Source organism: Euprymna scolopes, chromosome 2 (genome assembly GCF_053919585.1).
Source record: "Euprymna scolopes isolate OS-2025 chromosome 2, ASM5391958v1, whole genome shotgun sequence".
NCBI lineage: Eukaryota > Metazoa > Mollusca > Cephalopoda > Sepiida > Sepiolidae > Euprymna > Euprymna scolopes.
Genome location: NC_136483.1, coordinates 193,719,186 through 193,736,247, shown reverse-complemented (window position 1 = coordinate 193,736,247; position 17,062 = coordinate 193,719,186). Strand labels below are relative to the sequence as shown.

The 17,062-nt window shown below is 34.8% G+C and overlaps 1 protein-coding gene and 1 pseudogene across 1 annotated transcript in view; one reads left to right on the top strand and one right to left on the bottom strand.

Moving 5' to 3' along the window:
- Window positions 1–17,062, top strand: part of LOC145300872 (uncharacterized) — a 92,489-nt gene that overhangs the window by 46,480 nt on the left and 28,947 nt on the right. The window contains exons 10-14 of the mRNA XM_080144524.1: window positions 4,390–4,581; window positions 8,719–8,888; window positions 12,496–12,589; window positions 13,249–13,418; window positions 14,493–14,619. Coding sequence (XP_080000650.1) covers window positions 4,390–4,581; window positions 8,719–8,888; window positions 12,496–12,589; window positions 13,249–13,418; window positions 14,493–14,619 — 753 coding nt within the window. The remainder of the gene's footprint in view (window positions 1–4,389; window positions 4,582–8,718; window positions 8,889–12,495; window positions 12,590–13,248; window positions 13,419–14,492; window positions 14,620–17,062) is intronic.
- On the bottom strand, window positions 13,825–13,943 carry LOC145241739 (5S ribosomal RNA; annotated as a pseudogene).

Sequence of the window (17,062 nt, the reverse complement as noted above, 5' to 3'; positions counted from 1 at the left end):
TCACCAATTATCACGGTCCGGAAGCCACTCAGGGATAAGGGTTATTGCAAGTACATTACGTTACTGTGGAAATTTGATGAAGTGTTTACTTAAGGGGGCGGTTCATTAGGAATTTGTTAACGTTGGACTTGAAGCCATCAAAGTTGTAGTCAGGTGGAAAGCAGGCAGACAGAACAGAGTTCCACAGGCGTGCAGTTCTAAGAAAGAAGCTTTGTTCATGGAATCCACATGGATGTAAACTAGATCTGTTCTTGACTTGCAAGAAAAAGAGAAAGTTTACTGTTAAATAACAAATTGAATGGATTGTAGATTACCCACCTATCTTAGGTAGCCTTCAAGAAACAGTCTAACTTTTGGTTTTATTTGACTTCCTGTTGGCATGTTTTTTTACCTGTTATTGCAAATGGAAGTTTTTTTTGTTTTTTTTTTTTACACCCAAGCTGCCACCATGTAATAATGTTATTTTATTGAAACACAGTAAATTGTAGCAGAGACATCATTATATGATTAATGATTTATCTCCATATATAATATTTTGATCACAGAAATTCTCCTCTGGACCAAAGTACCGTAGGTTTGCAACAACAGATGCCACATACAAATTCAGTACATCTACTCAGACAGTCACTATCTTATGTAGTTACGACCACCATTTCTGTCACATTCACTCATGATAATAAAATGCTACATTATTATGATACGCCTGTTGAGCAACATCATCACAATCGCCACATCTTCAGAGGAAGAAGTTCCTATTTTATTCTCAATATTCAGTGCTTCCACTGCTACTAGTTGAAACCGGGTCCAATGCTATATTTTTCTACGATATTGTGCTTACACTGCCATTAACTGGTTATTATATACATACACATAACATAATCTTTTCATTTTCTGATTCAAAAATAATAAATTCTCCCTTCTCAAATTCCACCCATTAGGTAAAATTATAGAGGAATAAAAGGTGTATCAAATGAGGTATAGGTTTTTTTAAACAGTTACATTAAATTTAGCTTTAATTTGCAGTTTTGGAAAAAATGACAAGTGTGGACTTTCTTTTTGGCGGCACTGTATATATATATATATATATATATATATATATATATATATATATATAGATATATAGATATATATATATATATATAGATAGATAGATAGATATATATAGATTTCCAGGCCTCTTGAAATTCCAGCTGAGAACAAAAGAAAGTAAGAAAGGGCATTTAACAGTATTTGGAGCATGAAAATATATCCCAGTAAAGCAGGGCTTTTTGAAGTGGATATTACTTCTTCTGGAACGAATCCTGTCTTCTTTCCTGGATGATTGTATGACAAAGTCCCATAGTCCACTTATGAATGCTAATTACCTTCTGATATTGGTAGGCATCATCCTTAATCTCCAACTCCGAGTTGAGGAACCGTTGATCAAATTAACAAAGCTGATTGGGAAGCCATCAGAGACCACATCCGAGATGCCTTATGAACTAATATCTTTTCTCTTAATGCTGAACTGTGTGCAAATAACACAACTGAATGATGCAAAGCAGGCATTGAAGCATATGTTCCCACACTCATTCTGCCAATTTGTTTGCCATAAGTCAAGTACAAATAGGCAAAAATATATAGATACTAGAAATCATTGTAAGAGTTAAATAGCCACAACCAAAAGACATGCTGAAATGATCAGGAAATGTATTGAGTTGCAGGAATTAGTAACTTGTGATTTCTAGAAAATTTATAATAATGTAGTCTCTCTCTCTCTCTCTTGGGCAGTCCGTCGATTTCGACGATGACGCGGAGGTCGGTTAGTGCCCGTGTTGAAGGTGTGATGTGAATCCAATCGGAGCTCTGAAACCACGGCCACATATGTGACACCTGATGGTAGGAAATCCAGGTAGTGGTGCCCGTAGTCACGCTCTTTTTGCTTCCCAAGCAGCAATGCTTTGATCTCTAATGGCATTGGCTGCACCTGATACCACACTTCTCCAAACTATTCGATCTTCAGCTTTTCTTCTCCAGTTGTTGAGTTGGTTTGTGTTTTTCAAATGTCTCTTGAACACGTCTTTATAGGTTGTGTACCTTCTTTGAGCTCACCAAGGAAAACTACTTTTGGTAGTCTGTTGTCTGACATGCGTGTGACATGTCCTGTCCATCTTAGTTGGTTTGTTACAATTATTTCTTCAGCACTGGGCATTTTAGCTTTTTCTAGTACTTCAAAATTCGATACATGGTCTTTCCAAGAGATACCCATTAGATGACGGAGGAGCCTTTGTTGTATCAGGTTTAATCTCTTGAAGTGGCGTCTGTAAAGAGTCCAGGTTTCAAAGCTGTACAGGAGTGATGGTAGGACAATAGCTCTGTACACTTTCATCTTGGTCTTTAATCTGATTCCTCTCTGATTCCACAGACGGTCTCTCAATTTTCCGAAGGCTGATGCAGCCGCTTGGATCCGTTTTGACAGTTCTTCATCGATTTTTCCAGTGTTCGTAATGGTACTGCCCAGGTAGGTGAACTGTTCAACTTCCGCCAATGGGGTGCCATTCAGGAGTACTTCTCTGGGGTTAATCTTTGTGTCACGGGTATCTTAAATCAAAACTTCAGTCTTCTTGATGTTGATAGTCAGTCCAAATTTCTTGGATGCCTCGGCAAATGCTGTCACTAAAACTTGCATTGCTTGGAGGCTGTGGGTCACAAGTGCTGAATCATCAGGAAAGAGTAGTTCCTTGATCACTAACTCATATGTCCTGGTTTTTGCTCTCAAGCGTCTGAGGTTGAAAAGGCCACCATCACTTCTAGTTCGGATGTAAAGATCACCGAGTTCTTTAGGCATGCTTTTCAGGACAGAAGCAAGGAAGATTGTAAACAGAGTTGGCGCGAGGACACAGCCTTGCTTGACGCCGTATCCAACGCTAAAGGAGCCTGAGCATCCGTCACCCCTGCCATCATGGAAACTGCGCAGTACTCTTGTGAAGGTTTCTGGGCAGTAACTTCCAAAGCATTCTCTATCAACTGTGTCGAAGGCCTTGCTAAAATCTACAAAGGTGACAATGAGAGGTTGATGTTGTTCAATGGACTTTTCCTGTAATTGTCAGAGGGCAAAGATCATCACCCTTGTTGCCTGCGTCGGCACTGCGGTGCTGGTTCATCCGCTGCACAAGCTGTTGGGATTCCTTCCTCATCCGCCAAGAGCATCGTTGACCAGGCTTGGATTTTTGCGACCCTAAATAGGGGGGGGCTAGTGGGTACTGCACCTTGCCCAAGGCTGACCCAGCACTGCAACAACTAAGGGGTAGTAACATTCTCCCCAAAACCCTGGAGCTCCCGCACCAGGGCCTCGTTGCCGGATGTAGTTTTACGTCATACCCAGGACTAAAATAATGTGGTAAATAGTGGGTAATCAACAATTCACAAAATTCAAAAACAATATCACCTGCAATGTTTCATTTCTGTGCCTGTTTTATAATTACTTTAATGGAATGTCCCCTGTTAAACTCACAATACTTGTTCTCCCTCAACATATATATCCATGACTAACCCAACAAGCAGCAAAATCCCACCCCTAGACTTTTGAGATCTTTAGATGCTGGAAAGCCTTCTACTTTAATAATTTCTTTACTCAGACTGTTAGACTTTGGAATTCCCTCTTTGTTTACTGTTTCCCTAGCTTTACTAACATGCAGAAATTTTAGCACAATATGAACAGACATCTCGCTACTCAACACCCCACAATCCCCTGCTAGATACGATCCCAAATAGTAGCCCTTTACGACCAAATGGCAATACGCATTGTTTGGGGTGAAAAAGAGAAAAATATATCTCTAGTCTAACAGTACATTGCAAGATTGTATCTAGATTGCATATCACTGCACAACATATAAAGAGTTGGTGCTAATATTAAAAACATATAAACAGTGCTTATCTAGTTTTACTAATATTGAAAATTGCTTTAAAAAGAAAATGACACAAAACATTTTATTATTTACTTATATGTTTGTATTTTTTTATTTTTTTATTAAGCAACAAAAAACATTTTAAGGGCAAACTGTCTCGTCCACCATTTTCTGCTAACATTAAGGTCAATAGCCGAGGTGTTTGATTCAAAGTTTAAATATCACATAGTAATCATAATAATATCGGCAGGAAATCGTTTACTGATCAAATTTTATTTTATAAAAACAAAAATACTGGGTGAATTTGTGCAAATTTTGGTGTACAGGCAGTTTTTAACCTAACAGGTAAGTACATGATAAAGTTTTTGTACAATTATATATTTTTTTAATATTGCAGTTAAGCTGGATAAGCACCAAAGAGTTTGATAAGAGAGGGGGGAAATAAAGTTTCCAAGTGCCTTGCAAATCAAGTATTTTACAATATTTTTTGTTTTCTTTTTAGATCCAAAACGAATTGCAGGAGAAAGAATTAAATGTGAAAGATTTGTCGAAACAAGTGGGCAAATTTGAAGAGGACAACACTCGCAAAATGAAAGAATTACAGGAAATGACGGAATCACAGAACAAACTCTTCACTGAAGTTGACGCTCTCAAATGTGAACTGAAAAACAAAAGAAACAAACACCAACAAAAGGTGGGCATCCGTCACCCCTCCCCTAAGTGTTAGTTGTAGGGTGAGATTGAGACGTGGTCCCTTGACTTGGTAGAAGCCATCTTTTGATGATAATAGCGTCTTCAGATATAACCAAGAATCATGCTATGAATTCAGTATAAATGTTATTGTTTTAGTGAAAGAAGAAAGTGAAATATATATATAATACTAGCTGACTGCCCCCGTCGTACAATATGCTTCAACATGATATTTTAATTTATGCAGATTGCATATGTATCATTAAAGTTTCAATCCTCCATTGATTATATATATTATGAGGAATAATTTGCCTGGTGGACTAACTCGCAAAAATATAAAAAAATTTAAAAAAATAATAATGATAATGTCGTTCATCAAATTTTGCCTGTGTTTATAATATCATGTCAGCTTTGGGCTTGATAATATATATCATGACATATTTAATATCACATCATATTTGGGCTTGATAATATATATCATGACATATTTAATATCACATCATATTTGGGCTTGACAATGAATGCCTTGAAAAAGTCACTTTTGATTAATGTTTAGTTTTAAAATATGCAAACGAAGAAATGATTTTTGGTGATTTTTAAATAGTACTTCTTCTTTTATCATAAATTGAATTCATTAATAAGAAAAAAATAAAATTGTGAGTTACACTTAGGCTTTTTTTTAAAGAAGAAATGATTTGGCTGAGATTTTTTTTATTTATTATTTCCCTTGGCTGGTGTAACGTAAAATATTCTGCTGTAAAAATTCTTCTTTTTTATCTAAAAGAGAGAAAGACTATTTTTAAGATTGGATTTTTTTCGATTTTTGATACTTGTCACATGAATTTTTGTACAAAACATATCTAAGAACACTGCCAGACATATAAATTAGCTTTGTGTGAAATTTGCAAAAGATAAGCTCAGCTGTTTTAGAATCTATGAGGAAGGAACTCACACAAACACTCACACACAATAGTAGAGATATTATATACTACAAGAGGAAAATATTTTGACAATAGAAAAATATATACTTTCTGGTTTTCATACATAAAGCAAACTTCACAGTGTATAAGGATTATTTGATACTGGAGATATTCATAATCGTACCCTATTTCAAAAAGAAGGAAATGTTTGGAATCAAATCTCCCCTTGCTGTTATTTCAGATCATTTGAAACCATAGCAGCAAGTTTTAGTTTCCCCTCCATCAAGGCCAGAGGTTTGGGGGAAATATATATATACCAGGCAATATATTGTGGGACAGAGGGCTTAGTAATCTACTATTTAAGATACACTGAATATCCTAACTTTTACCATTTCCCTGAAAGTGGACCACACATTGAATTTATGGATCTTCAGTTATGAAAATCAAACAGTCAAGGAGAAATAACTTTTATGGCTTAAATAAATAATGCTTACTTCCATTTTTAAACACTACTGATGTCGACTTTAGCAAATAATTAAAAAATAAATTAATTAACTTTAAATAATATTCCTTAACAGAACAATTAAAACAATTGTATCGCTAAAAATTAAAACATTAATAACATAGAGTTAACTATTAAAATAGATTTTCTATAATATGTAAATTAGATTTAAATTTCTTTTAATGTAGATTTCCATTGAATTCATGGTATATATGGAAATGATGATGGAGTAAAAATGTATAAAAATCAGTTTTCAATATGAAAATTAATTTCCAAAACACCTTTAGTGGATAAACAGACAGACAGGAATATAACTTTATTCTAATAGATATGGGCTTGCATATAAAATTGAGAATAAATGAAAGATTGAAAGAATAGAAGGGTCACCAGGTAACAAGTGTTACTTAAAAACATGAACAGAGTTTTATAAATGAAATTTGACAAAATGAAATTATATAACAAAGCATTTGTATTATTTGGAATCTTCGAACTACTGTTCTTATCTTGAGTGTCATTTTCACAATGTCCGTGGTTAGAGTACTTGGAAAAATCAATTGTAAAAGTAATATTCTCTTGAAGGTTGGAGGTTCAATCCTCGGTGTGGGCAACCAAAAAATAGAATTGTGAATTACTTAGGACCTCTATCCAGTCATGGCTGATAGAATGAGAGCATGCTACCCTCATGAAGTAAATAAAGGGTTCCGTTCGAAATTCCATCCAAATTCCTGAGTTTGACAAGATATACCTGAAGAAGGTTGGAGGTTACATTGATTGAAACGTTGTGAAAATGACACTCAAGATGAGAACAGTAGTCTGAAGAATCCAAATAATACGAATTACCAATCCTGATCTCAAAAATTCCAAAACGTAATAACAAAACATTTTTATACAAAAGATAAGAATACAAAAGTTACTTTCCGTAATGAAAACTGTTTATAGTGCAAACATGTGTTTGGGTAAAAAAAAGTTGAGTTAATAAAAGTCACAATTCCAAATATTCATAGAGTGAATAATATGTGTGTGTAAGTAATATATGTATGTGAGTGCTTGGCAGTGTGTGTGTGTGTGTGTGTGTGTGTGTGTGTGTGTGTGTGTGTGTGTGTGTGTGTGTGCTGATTTACCTTGTTCTTGTAAGTCATTGAATCCTTGTAAGTGTATGAGTTGATGAAGGCCAGATAAGTAAGTCATTGAATCCTTTTCAACTCCTTCAAACAAAGGCTGGAGAAAGAGTATTGAACAGGCGTTCTTAGGTTCTTCGGTACTATGGTTGGTTTGTGAATTCTGGAGAAAACTAATCCTGTGATCATGTCTTATAGGAATTTCTAAATTCACTCTGGCTTACTATTTTCACATATAGGTGTTACCTTTTTTAGATTTAGGATGATTTTCATACCTTGAGTTCGCATGTTGATGTTAAAACTTATTTGCTTTGTTGAGTGAGGAGGAAAGCAAATTCTAACGAAGCAGAGAAGGAAAGAGGGTAAGCAATTAGAGGCAGCGTTCGTAGGAATCATTTCACTATTAAGTTGCCACAAGATTTTTCATGGCACTTCACCCCCTCCCCTGCTTGAATATCAGATGAGACAGATATTTTCTTTTTTGTTCATCTCCAATATTTTTTCTAATATAACCAAGGAAATGGCATAGATCGAAATGTAGCATTAAAATTTTCAATCCTACACACTGCTGTGTTTATAAGTGAAAGTGAAATGATTTTTTTTTTTAATTGTTCTAAAAAAATTCCAAGATGAGAGAAGATCCTATAGTTTATTAATCTGGGGTTATTTTGATTATCTGTTAGAAACAAACAATAAAATTAAGCATTATTTAAGTTGTGGCAATGTAAGTTTTGAATCCCTCGTCACCATTGTTGTAGCCTTGCAGGCCAGTAACAAAGCAAACACAGTGGTGTAGTTGACAAAAAGAGTGTCAGCAAAAGTATGTTACAGAAGTACACATCATGATTCTGGGGACATAGCTGCCACAAATCGCTGTTCAATAATATGTTAAATGTAACCATGATGTAAGGATGATGATTTGCATAAGTTGAAATATATTTTCTTCAACTTAATTATGTGCTGTAACCTCACAGGCTAATAATAATCAAGGCAAACGCAGTGTTATACTTAACAAGAACGTGTTTTAACAAAAAATATGTTAAGTACACATCATGATACTGAGACCATAGCTGTCATGAATCATTACCTCGACGTTTAGATATAATTATATTCATTGTCACTGGATAAGTCAATTATTCTTAAAATAGGTAGATCAGCTTACCATATAGCAACAGACTTTTGTCACTGTTATGAAAAAGAGGCAAAACTAGTTGTTCAAAATGGCAGCATCTTTAAGAGCTAGCACTTTTAAGATAGCTCACCTCTTATTACTAATTACAAATAACTTAATAGCAAAAATTATGAAAGTGTGAGAGAGGGAAAGTTATTTGTCTTGGATTAAAATGCCTAAATTCAAGAATTTGTCATTATTCAAACTACTATTCTCATTTTGATTGTTGTTTTAACAATATTTTGGTCAATGTGACTTCCGACTTTTTTCAAATACATTTTTATGAACTTGGAAATCTTTTTATTAAATTCAGTAAATGGAATTTTGAGCAGAACCATTTTTTTAATTATTTTTTTGAAATTCTCAAAGATTTAATGCAGCTTTCCTTTTTGCTTCTATTTTTTTGATTGTTTGTGTTTCCCTTCAAAAGATGCTGGATCTTCAAAAAATAGCAGAGAATAGTAAAACGGACAACAAGAAATTAGCTGAGACGTTGCAGGCAGTGATAAAATCGCATAATCGTCTGGAATCATCTGTGGACGAATTACAAATGGTATTGGGTCGGAAAGATAATGAAATTGACACTTTGCGAAAACAGAGGTAAAGCATTTGTTGCAAGTCCACAGTTCAACCTAAAAAAAAAAGATACAGACAATACTGAAAAATCTTTATGATGTATATACACGTTATGGTACGAACATGTCATATTCCAAAAATCGTATAATTTGATTAAGTAGTTTTATTTTCAATTAAGAAAACCCAATTTTATGAGTACGCAAACCAGGAGCTGTCTCATGTAACCATTTAAAAAAAACGAGGGTAGATAAGTCCACAATAATTCAAATATGCGAGATCAGCCTTGAATACTAACAATTTCACATTATTCACTTAAAATCGTTTAAAAGTGATATTTTTTATAACAAAAAATACTTGATCGATTTATGTGATTTTTTTGAATATGTCATTTTTGTTCCGTGATGTGTATGTACATATTAAAGAATTTTCTGTATTTTTGTTTTTTATTTAGATTGAACTGTGAACTTGCACCAAACATTTGATTGCCTAAAAAAAGTTTCTGATTTTGAATCTCGATTAAAAGATCTGTATTCGATTTATTTGATGAAATTATTTGTACATTTGATGAATTTGGTCGATTTCTTAAGATTTTAAGAATTTTTTGTCTAAAAATTTGTTTATTATGTCTCTTCAAAGGTTTTTCATTTTTTTATAATATACTTTTTAGTTATATATTCTTTCTTCTTCTTCTTCTTCTTCTTCTTCTTCTTCTTCTTCTTCTTCTTCTCGATAATATAAATCTCACCTGTCTGTTTAAATGTATGCATGTATGTTTGTATGTCTGCCTAAAACTTTTGACAGAAACGACGGATTTTCACAAGATCAGTATAATTTTAGAGCTCAACCCTTTGGACGGCAAATATCGAAAAAATTGCCAAAAATATTAATTCCTTCACTCTCAACTAGGCACTTTTCTACGGGGGGGGGGGGGGGTAGTTTTTTTTTTTTTTTCAAAAGTCATCCCCTCTTTTCGATTGACTAGCCTTAATTTAAACTTACATCACTTCTGGTTTGGCAATGAACGCGATAGCAAAGACGTCATATTTTTTTTCACATTCTTTTCCTCCTTCTCAGTACAGGTTCGAGTCTGCCTGCCTACTACCACTTTTTTTTTGTTTTTGGTTTTGCTCAACACACATCTCCAAATATCCAGGCAACGCCAGGCACGCAGGCTAGTTAAAGCAAAGAAAAGATAAGAATTCCCCTTTACCATTGACCGGAATAGTTTTAATAACAAAGGATAAATAAAAAAAATCTGCTTTATCAATAATATCAACCAATTTTTTGTCCATTAAAAAAAATAAAAATATCAATAAATTTTTTTTCAATCTATTTTTTGCTTTAGATATTCATTGCCACTTTTTCTGATTCTAGGAAGAGTTAGGGTTAGAAAATGGTAGTTTGGTCTTCAGCTGAAGCCCTTTTAGCTTATTCATCAGCTGCTTCTTTGCATGTAATTCAGCACCCATGTTAGCTGAGGGAAGATAGGACCTCTAAGATTTGTTGGGTGCTTGTACAGTTTAATGGAATTTCGAACAAATGCATTTCTGGTAAAAACACTCTCACATATTTATGTGTCATGTTGAAATTAGTATAAATTTTTTAAATTTGCAAAAAATGATCCAGTAGAAAAATAATTAAAAGTAAAAATGGATTTTATAGAATTAACAAATATTATATTTTAATATGAAAGAGTTGTGTGATCAATTCTTTATAACAAACTGACTTATCTCCCTTGCTTTCTTTGAAATCTGCCATTTAAAACATAAAAAATGTCGGCCCACTTGTCTCTATGATTTTTCGTGAAAAATAGATCTAACGCATTTTCTACTGGATAATTTTTCATAATTTTTTTTTAAACTTATACTAATTTTAACATGAAATGTAAGTATGTGATAGTGTTTTTACCTGAAATGTGTTTACTGTACAAGCACCATTTGTTGTTTTGCATCAGGTGAGAAGAATAAAGGTTTTGTTGTCTGATTGGTCATCACTTTGTATACTTCATGCCATTGCAGCTCTGCATTGACAAACTAGTGCACTGCTCTCATTTTGTTTGCCTAGAAGGACTAACATCATGTACTTGCACGACAGATAGTTCTCTAAAAGAGAGGAGGGGATCACTGCTGTTGTTGTTGTTGTTGTTGTTGTTGTTGTTGTTGTTGTTGTTGTTGAGCATCATTTGTTCATGCATTTACATATGAATCAGATGATTATTGTTGGCATTCGTTTCTCTGATATCTTTCGGGTTAGAAATCCGTTACCAAGTTGGCTGGAAAAATGATGGGATCCTTCTATTGATCCAGTAGATATCTACCTGCTGATGCAATTCTCTACCTATATAAGAGCCAGGTACATTCAATGATGGAGTACTGTTGCCACATCTGGGCAGGAACTGCTAGAAAGACCTTATTCTGCCTTGACAGAGTTCAGAATAGACTTCGTAGCTTAGTAGTGGGATGCCATTTTCTCTTCTCTGCAATCTCTTTCCACAGAAGAGACATTGCGAGCCTGTCTCTGCTTTATCGTTATTTTCTTGGTAAGTGCTCGTCTGAGCTCCAATCTATGGTCACCCTTTGCCAAACATTCACGAGAAACACTTGTTTAGCTGAATCCACTATCAATAATTTCCCCCACTCTTTATCTGTGCCTAAAACTAAATGTAGATTCCATGAACAAAGCTTCTTTCTTAGAACTGCACGCCTGTGGAACTCTCCTCCATTTGCTTGCTTCCCAGCTGACTACAATACAGTCATCTTCAAGTCCAACGTAAACAAGTTCTTGATGAGCCGTTCTCCTTGTGTAATCCAATTTACCAAATTTCCACTACTAACGATTACTATGATATTGTCCCATTGACTACTGTACACTCATTAACCCTTATCCTCGAGTGGTCTCTGGGCCTTGATAAGTGGTGACTCCAATATAAAAAAAAAATTCTTTCTAAAATTACATCTTACAATTAGAATTACATACTTGGACAGGGTTTCAAAAAGAGTCTCAAATCTAATAGGTCTCACTCTATCAGCCAACCTCTAACCTTTGTGTCATCGCTGCAATGTTACTTCCCTGCACCTGTTTTATAAGTACTTTAATGAATGTGCTCTGATGAGCACTTGTGCCTCCATTGACATACATACTCCAGAGTAATTTGACAAGTAGCAAAATTCTATCATTTTCTGTTCGCTGTTGAGGTCCCTAGATGCTGAAAAACGTTCACTCTAATAGTTTCTTCCATCAGATTGCTAAACTTTGGAATTCCTTCCCTGTTTCTTGCTTCCCTGACTGTACTAACTTGCTAAAATGTAAATGTAATATGAACAGAAATCTCATTGCTCAACTCCCCAAATCTGCTAAGCACAATCCCAAAGAGTAGCCTCTTACATCCAAGTGGCAATATGCTTTATTTGGTGTGGAAAAAGAGTAAAAAAAAAAAAATGTGGGGGAAGAGACGATGTGAAGGTTGCCAACATCCATAAATGAAAGTGTTTTGTGGAACAAACTGGATCTGAACTTAGCATACCTAGATTGTCTGTATCGTTAACCAATTAGGCACCACCATCTCTCTGTTGCTGTTGAGAGGAAATTTTTTGCTATGTTTTGTTTATTTCGTTTATATTTTGTGTTTTAGGTCGACAATCCAAAAGGAAATTTCGGATTTGCAAAGAGAATTCGTCAACCAACAACAAAAGTTGATGTCTGTTGCAAATGCACAAACGGATGAGGTACGACACTTTTTCGCATTCAGTTTTGAAGAATAAAGTGAGAAAACCTTCACTGAATGAATATGCATTGTCTCTCTTGTCAAATGATAAAATTGTGCCCGAGATGGGTATATTTGCTGATGACACCTTGCTCTATAATAGACAGGCAGAATAAATGGATGTACACATATCTAAGACAATGGCAGAAACCTTAGAAAATGACCTTAAGTCTGTAGTGGAATAGAACTGTAAATGTATGGTAACATTTAATGCGACTAAAACTAAGTGCTTCTTTCCTTTTATATATATATATATATATATATATATGTGTGTGTGTGTGTGTGTGTGTGTGTGTGTGTTTATATATATATATATATGTGTGTGTGTGTGTGTGTTTATATATATATATATATATATATATATATATATATATATATATATATATATATATAAAATATTGTATCATATTCTTTTCTTACTTGCTTCACTATGGTCCGTTGAAAATTTTGTGTGGTATGATATTTCGGGAACATTCCTTTCCTCACATACGTTCAATTTTAGTTCAAAGGTGGATAAACATTTTGTTTTTTTGTTTTTCACCATGTTTTCAAACCGAATTTTCATTAGGAAACAAAATCCTTTTATTCTTTAAATATCTGCTTTGGTTTTGAATGTAATAGCTCGGACACGCACGTGCTTCTCTATTGAAATCCAAGGAAGAAAACAAGCAAACAGCGGATTCTTTGCAGGAAGTCTTGAACTGTAACCGTTCTCTACAGCAGAATGTTGAAGTTTTGATGGCAGAATTGAAGCAAAAGATAAAATGTTTGAAAGAAATTAAGAAATTGAGGTGAGTACGAAAATAGGTTATTTTGATCAGTGATAATGGTTGACCTTTTGACCTATTGAATTTTCTTGACAATCAAATATCATTTATAGCTGACCCAACTTGATATGTGTCTGGATGAGACTGAGATTGTATCCAATTGCTGTTGCGTAAGTTTTGCTACTTTTCACATTTAACTTGTAAAAATTCATATTATTTAATAAATATTAAACAATTGCATTTTCTATATTGTGTGTGTGCAGTCAGCACCAACCCTATTCAGGGTTTAACCGGCTTCCTCCGAAGGAAGAAGTTTCATGGGAGCATGAAATTCACAAGCGGTCCCCAGTCGCATGTATATCCCCGTTAGGGGAGATGACAACGTTAGGTTTTTGCAACTTTATTTTGCAGGGAGGTGTCGACGTCATCCTAAATACAGCACCTGGAATTCCCAAATTGGTCACCCATTTTAGTACTTACCAGACTCAACGTTGCTTAACTTCGGTGATCTGATGGGAACCGGTTTGTCAACGTGATTATGCCGTACATATTTTCTATATTAATAAAAATTATTTCCTAATTCATATTTATGCACGTGCATTTTTCGCACCACCATAATGTGAAAAGAAAGAATTTTTATTTTTAAATTAAGTAGATAATTAAGAAACCGAAATGCATTATGGTGGCTGATGTTGTAAACATATCACGCTAAACTACTTTTTTTATTTATTTTTTTTTATTTGGATTTTTCATCTTTTGGAGTCGCATTTAGTTTTTAAGTCAGACAGTCTTTCTGGACGAAGTGAACTGATTCAGGCTAGGAACGGTCTGCTGAAACAAATCCAAGTGTTCAAATTGATTGATTAATTTCGCGAGCATTGAGCAGTTTTACCTACTTTGCTCAATCGATCTTTCTAGACAAACGCATCCATATTTTCTAAATTTTGACAATAATTACTTATAGTTTTATAATAATTTGGTTTAATTTATAATTAAATGAACAAACGATTATAAGTTGTGACAATGTGCAATCTGTGTGGATGAGACGCTAATATTGTATCCAATTGGTTATTGATGATTTTGCAAATTGTTTTTCAGAGAAAAAGAAGAGGCGAAAGCAATAAGTGAAAGGAATCATTTGGAAGAACAACTTGATTCCCTTCGAGAAGAATTGCACAAAGAACGAGAACAAAACAACAAAAAGTCAAGCAAAGAAGTTGTTGAAGTAAGAAGAACCTTTAACAGAGGATGGGGGGAGGGGGGAAAGACATGCAGTAAATCGGAACCTAAAAAAAAGGGATGAAATGAGTGATGAAGTTATTAAAAAGAATGGGTTAAGAAGGAAATGGAAAAAAATACAAAAAAGACAAGGCAGGGGGTACAAAGAAATTCCCATTTAAAAATGTAATGGGGGTGGTGGAATCATCTTTTTGTTATTATTACTCACAAGTCCCCTCTATCCCAAAGTGATAGTACCATCAGTACACCTTGCCCAAAGATGACTTGAAACTGTGCAAGACAGGGGTGTTCATCTCCCTAGAGTATTATACATACCTGCTTACCTGAATACATACAGCACTTAGTATTGTTATGCCAGGTTGTCATGAAAAATCCCTGTACACTCGAGGATAGTGTCTAATAGGCATTCAAGCTCTTTCTTAGTTTTATTTTTCGTATCACTTTGTTTTTGCTGGGGGTGGGGTATTCTACCGGATGCCAAACATTCTCTCATTAGCTTAGTTACTCCAACCGAGAAATCTTTTTAAGATTTTAACCGTCCCTTTAAGTACTATTGCTTGTATTTCTCTTGCACTTGGTTCACCGGGTATATTCGCCAGATAGTTTAGGTGAGCTTGTGCACTGACATGAGCATTCTCATAACAGTTTTCTGAGCCTTACTACTTCTGTATTGACTCATGATAAGTTGGAAGCAGGTGTTTTATTTTTGACGCAATCATTAGAAGATTGTCCTACAAGCTCAATGGGATTCTTTTATCCAGTTTGGTTTTTCAATAGAGTTTCTCTTTCCTATATGGCTTAGGAACTCCATCTACCCAGAATATTCAGACGGAGAATAACACATGCTGCACTTTACTCAAGGGTGACCTGGAACTGTGCAAGGCAGGGGTGTTCATCTCCTGCTTACCTAAATACATACAACGCCTAGTATCCCCGAATGGTCACCCATCTGGTAGTGGCCAGGCTCAACATTGCTTAACTTCAGTAATCTAATGAAAACTGGAATGTCAATGTGATTATGCTGTAAAATTTTAAAATATAAGTTATAAGTAACTAGAGACTTCTTCCATAATCTTTTGTATAAGCAATTTCGTTGGAAGAGGTCTCTAGTTGATTGTAACTAACTGACTGAAACATGCCCATGAATGTGTAGTGACATATTAACGCTTATGTAAAAAAAAAAAAAAAATGTATATTTTGTCCTACTTCGGAATCGAGCACTCTTGTATCAACCTTGTTAAAATTTCATTGGTTGCTTTACCTCTCGAAAATATAAGCTTGAATTATATATATATATATATATATATATTTATATATATATATATATATTTATATATATATATATATATATATATATATATATGACTTTGTCTGTGTGTGTGTGTGTGTGTGTGTGTGCGTGGAACAGTCTCTACCAAACTACTCAATTTTTGTTCTACAGACTTGAAACTTGATATATGGGGAATTTGGACCTGTGAAATAAATTCAATTTGGTTTTTAGCTGGAAAAATAGATACAGAGGGTTCTTTATGGCAAATGCTATATCAAGAAGGACCTTGCAATGCTCTCTATTGGATTTCATCAATGAGATTGTAAATGGCTGGCCATCTTATATGACCTTGCCAAAGACCACTACACATGACTTATTATGGTTCAAGATATAGTGGATGTCAGGAAGGAAGCCAGCTTGCTTTGATTGGAATGAATGCTGCCAGAAGTACAAATATGTGTAGCTTGTGTTAGTCGTTGTCTAAAGTTTCCTTTAGCTTATACTAGCGGTGGGGGGGTACCCGGCGTTGCCCGGGTGTTTGGAGGTGTGTGTGGTTTTGGGTAAATGAAAACCCCGGGTTGGAGGGTTAAAATAAAAAAAAAATTTTGGTAGGTAAGTATGAGGATCGAACCCGAACCCTTGAGGCTAAGTTGGAAATTAAAGTGTGAAAAAAAAACGTGCGACGTTAACCATTGGGTCACTGCGACATACAACGGAAACACATTTGAATTTATTTATTTAACTACACGTGGCTGCTGCTGCTTCTATTTGACCTAATTAATGAGGTCAAATACAAGTCACGCAGTTCACTTTTGCTGCGGGCAGCGTTTGGGTTTGTTTACCCAACTGTGACTGTTTTTTTCCCCAAGATATTGGGGAGGGGGAAAGCAGCTCCTCATTGTCCAGATTGCATAGCAATTGTCTGATATGAGAGGAGTTTTGCCCCACATTGATCAAAGCTGATTGCTTCTGAACATTTCCCAGTGCGATTGCCAGGAACAATGTTAGCTTTAAATTAGTTTAGCCTTTTATACGAAAAAGCTGAACGAACACAAGACGAGATGAAATAGCAATAATTTTTTAAAAATCGACGTAAATAAATCTATACGCTACATGCGTTCCCAAATCGTAGATATTATTATCTACGGCCTATATAAAT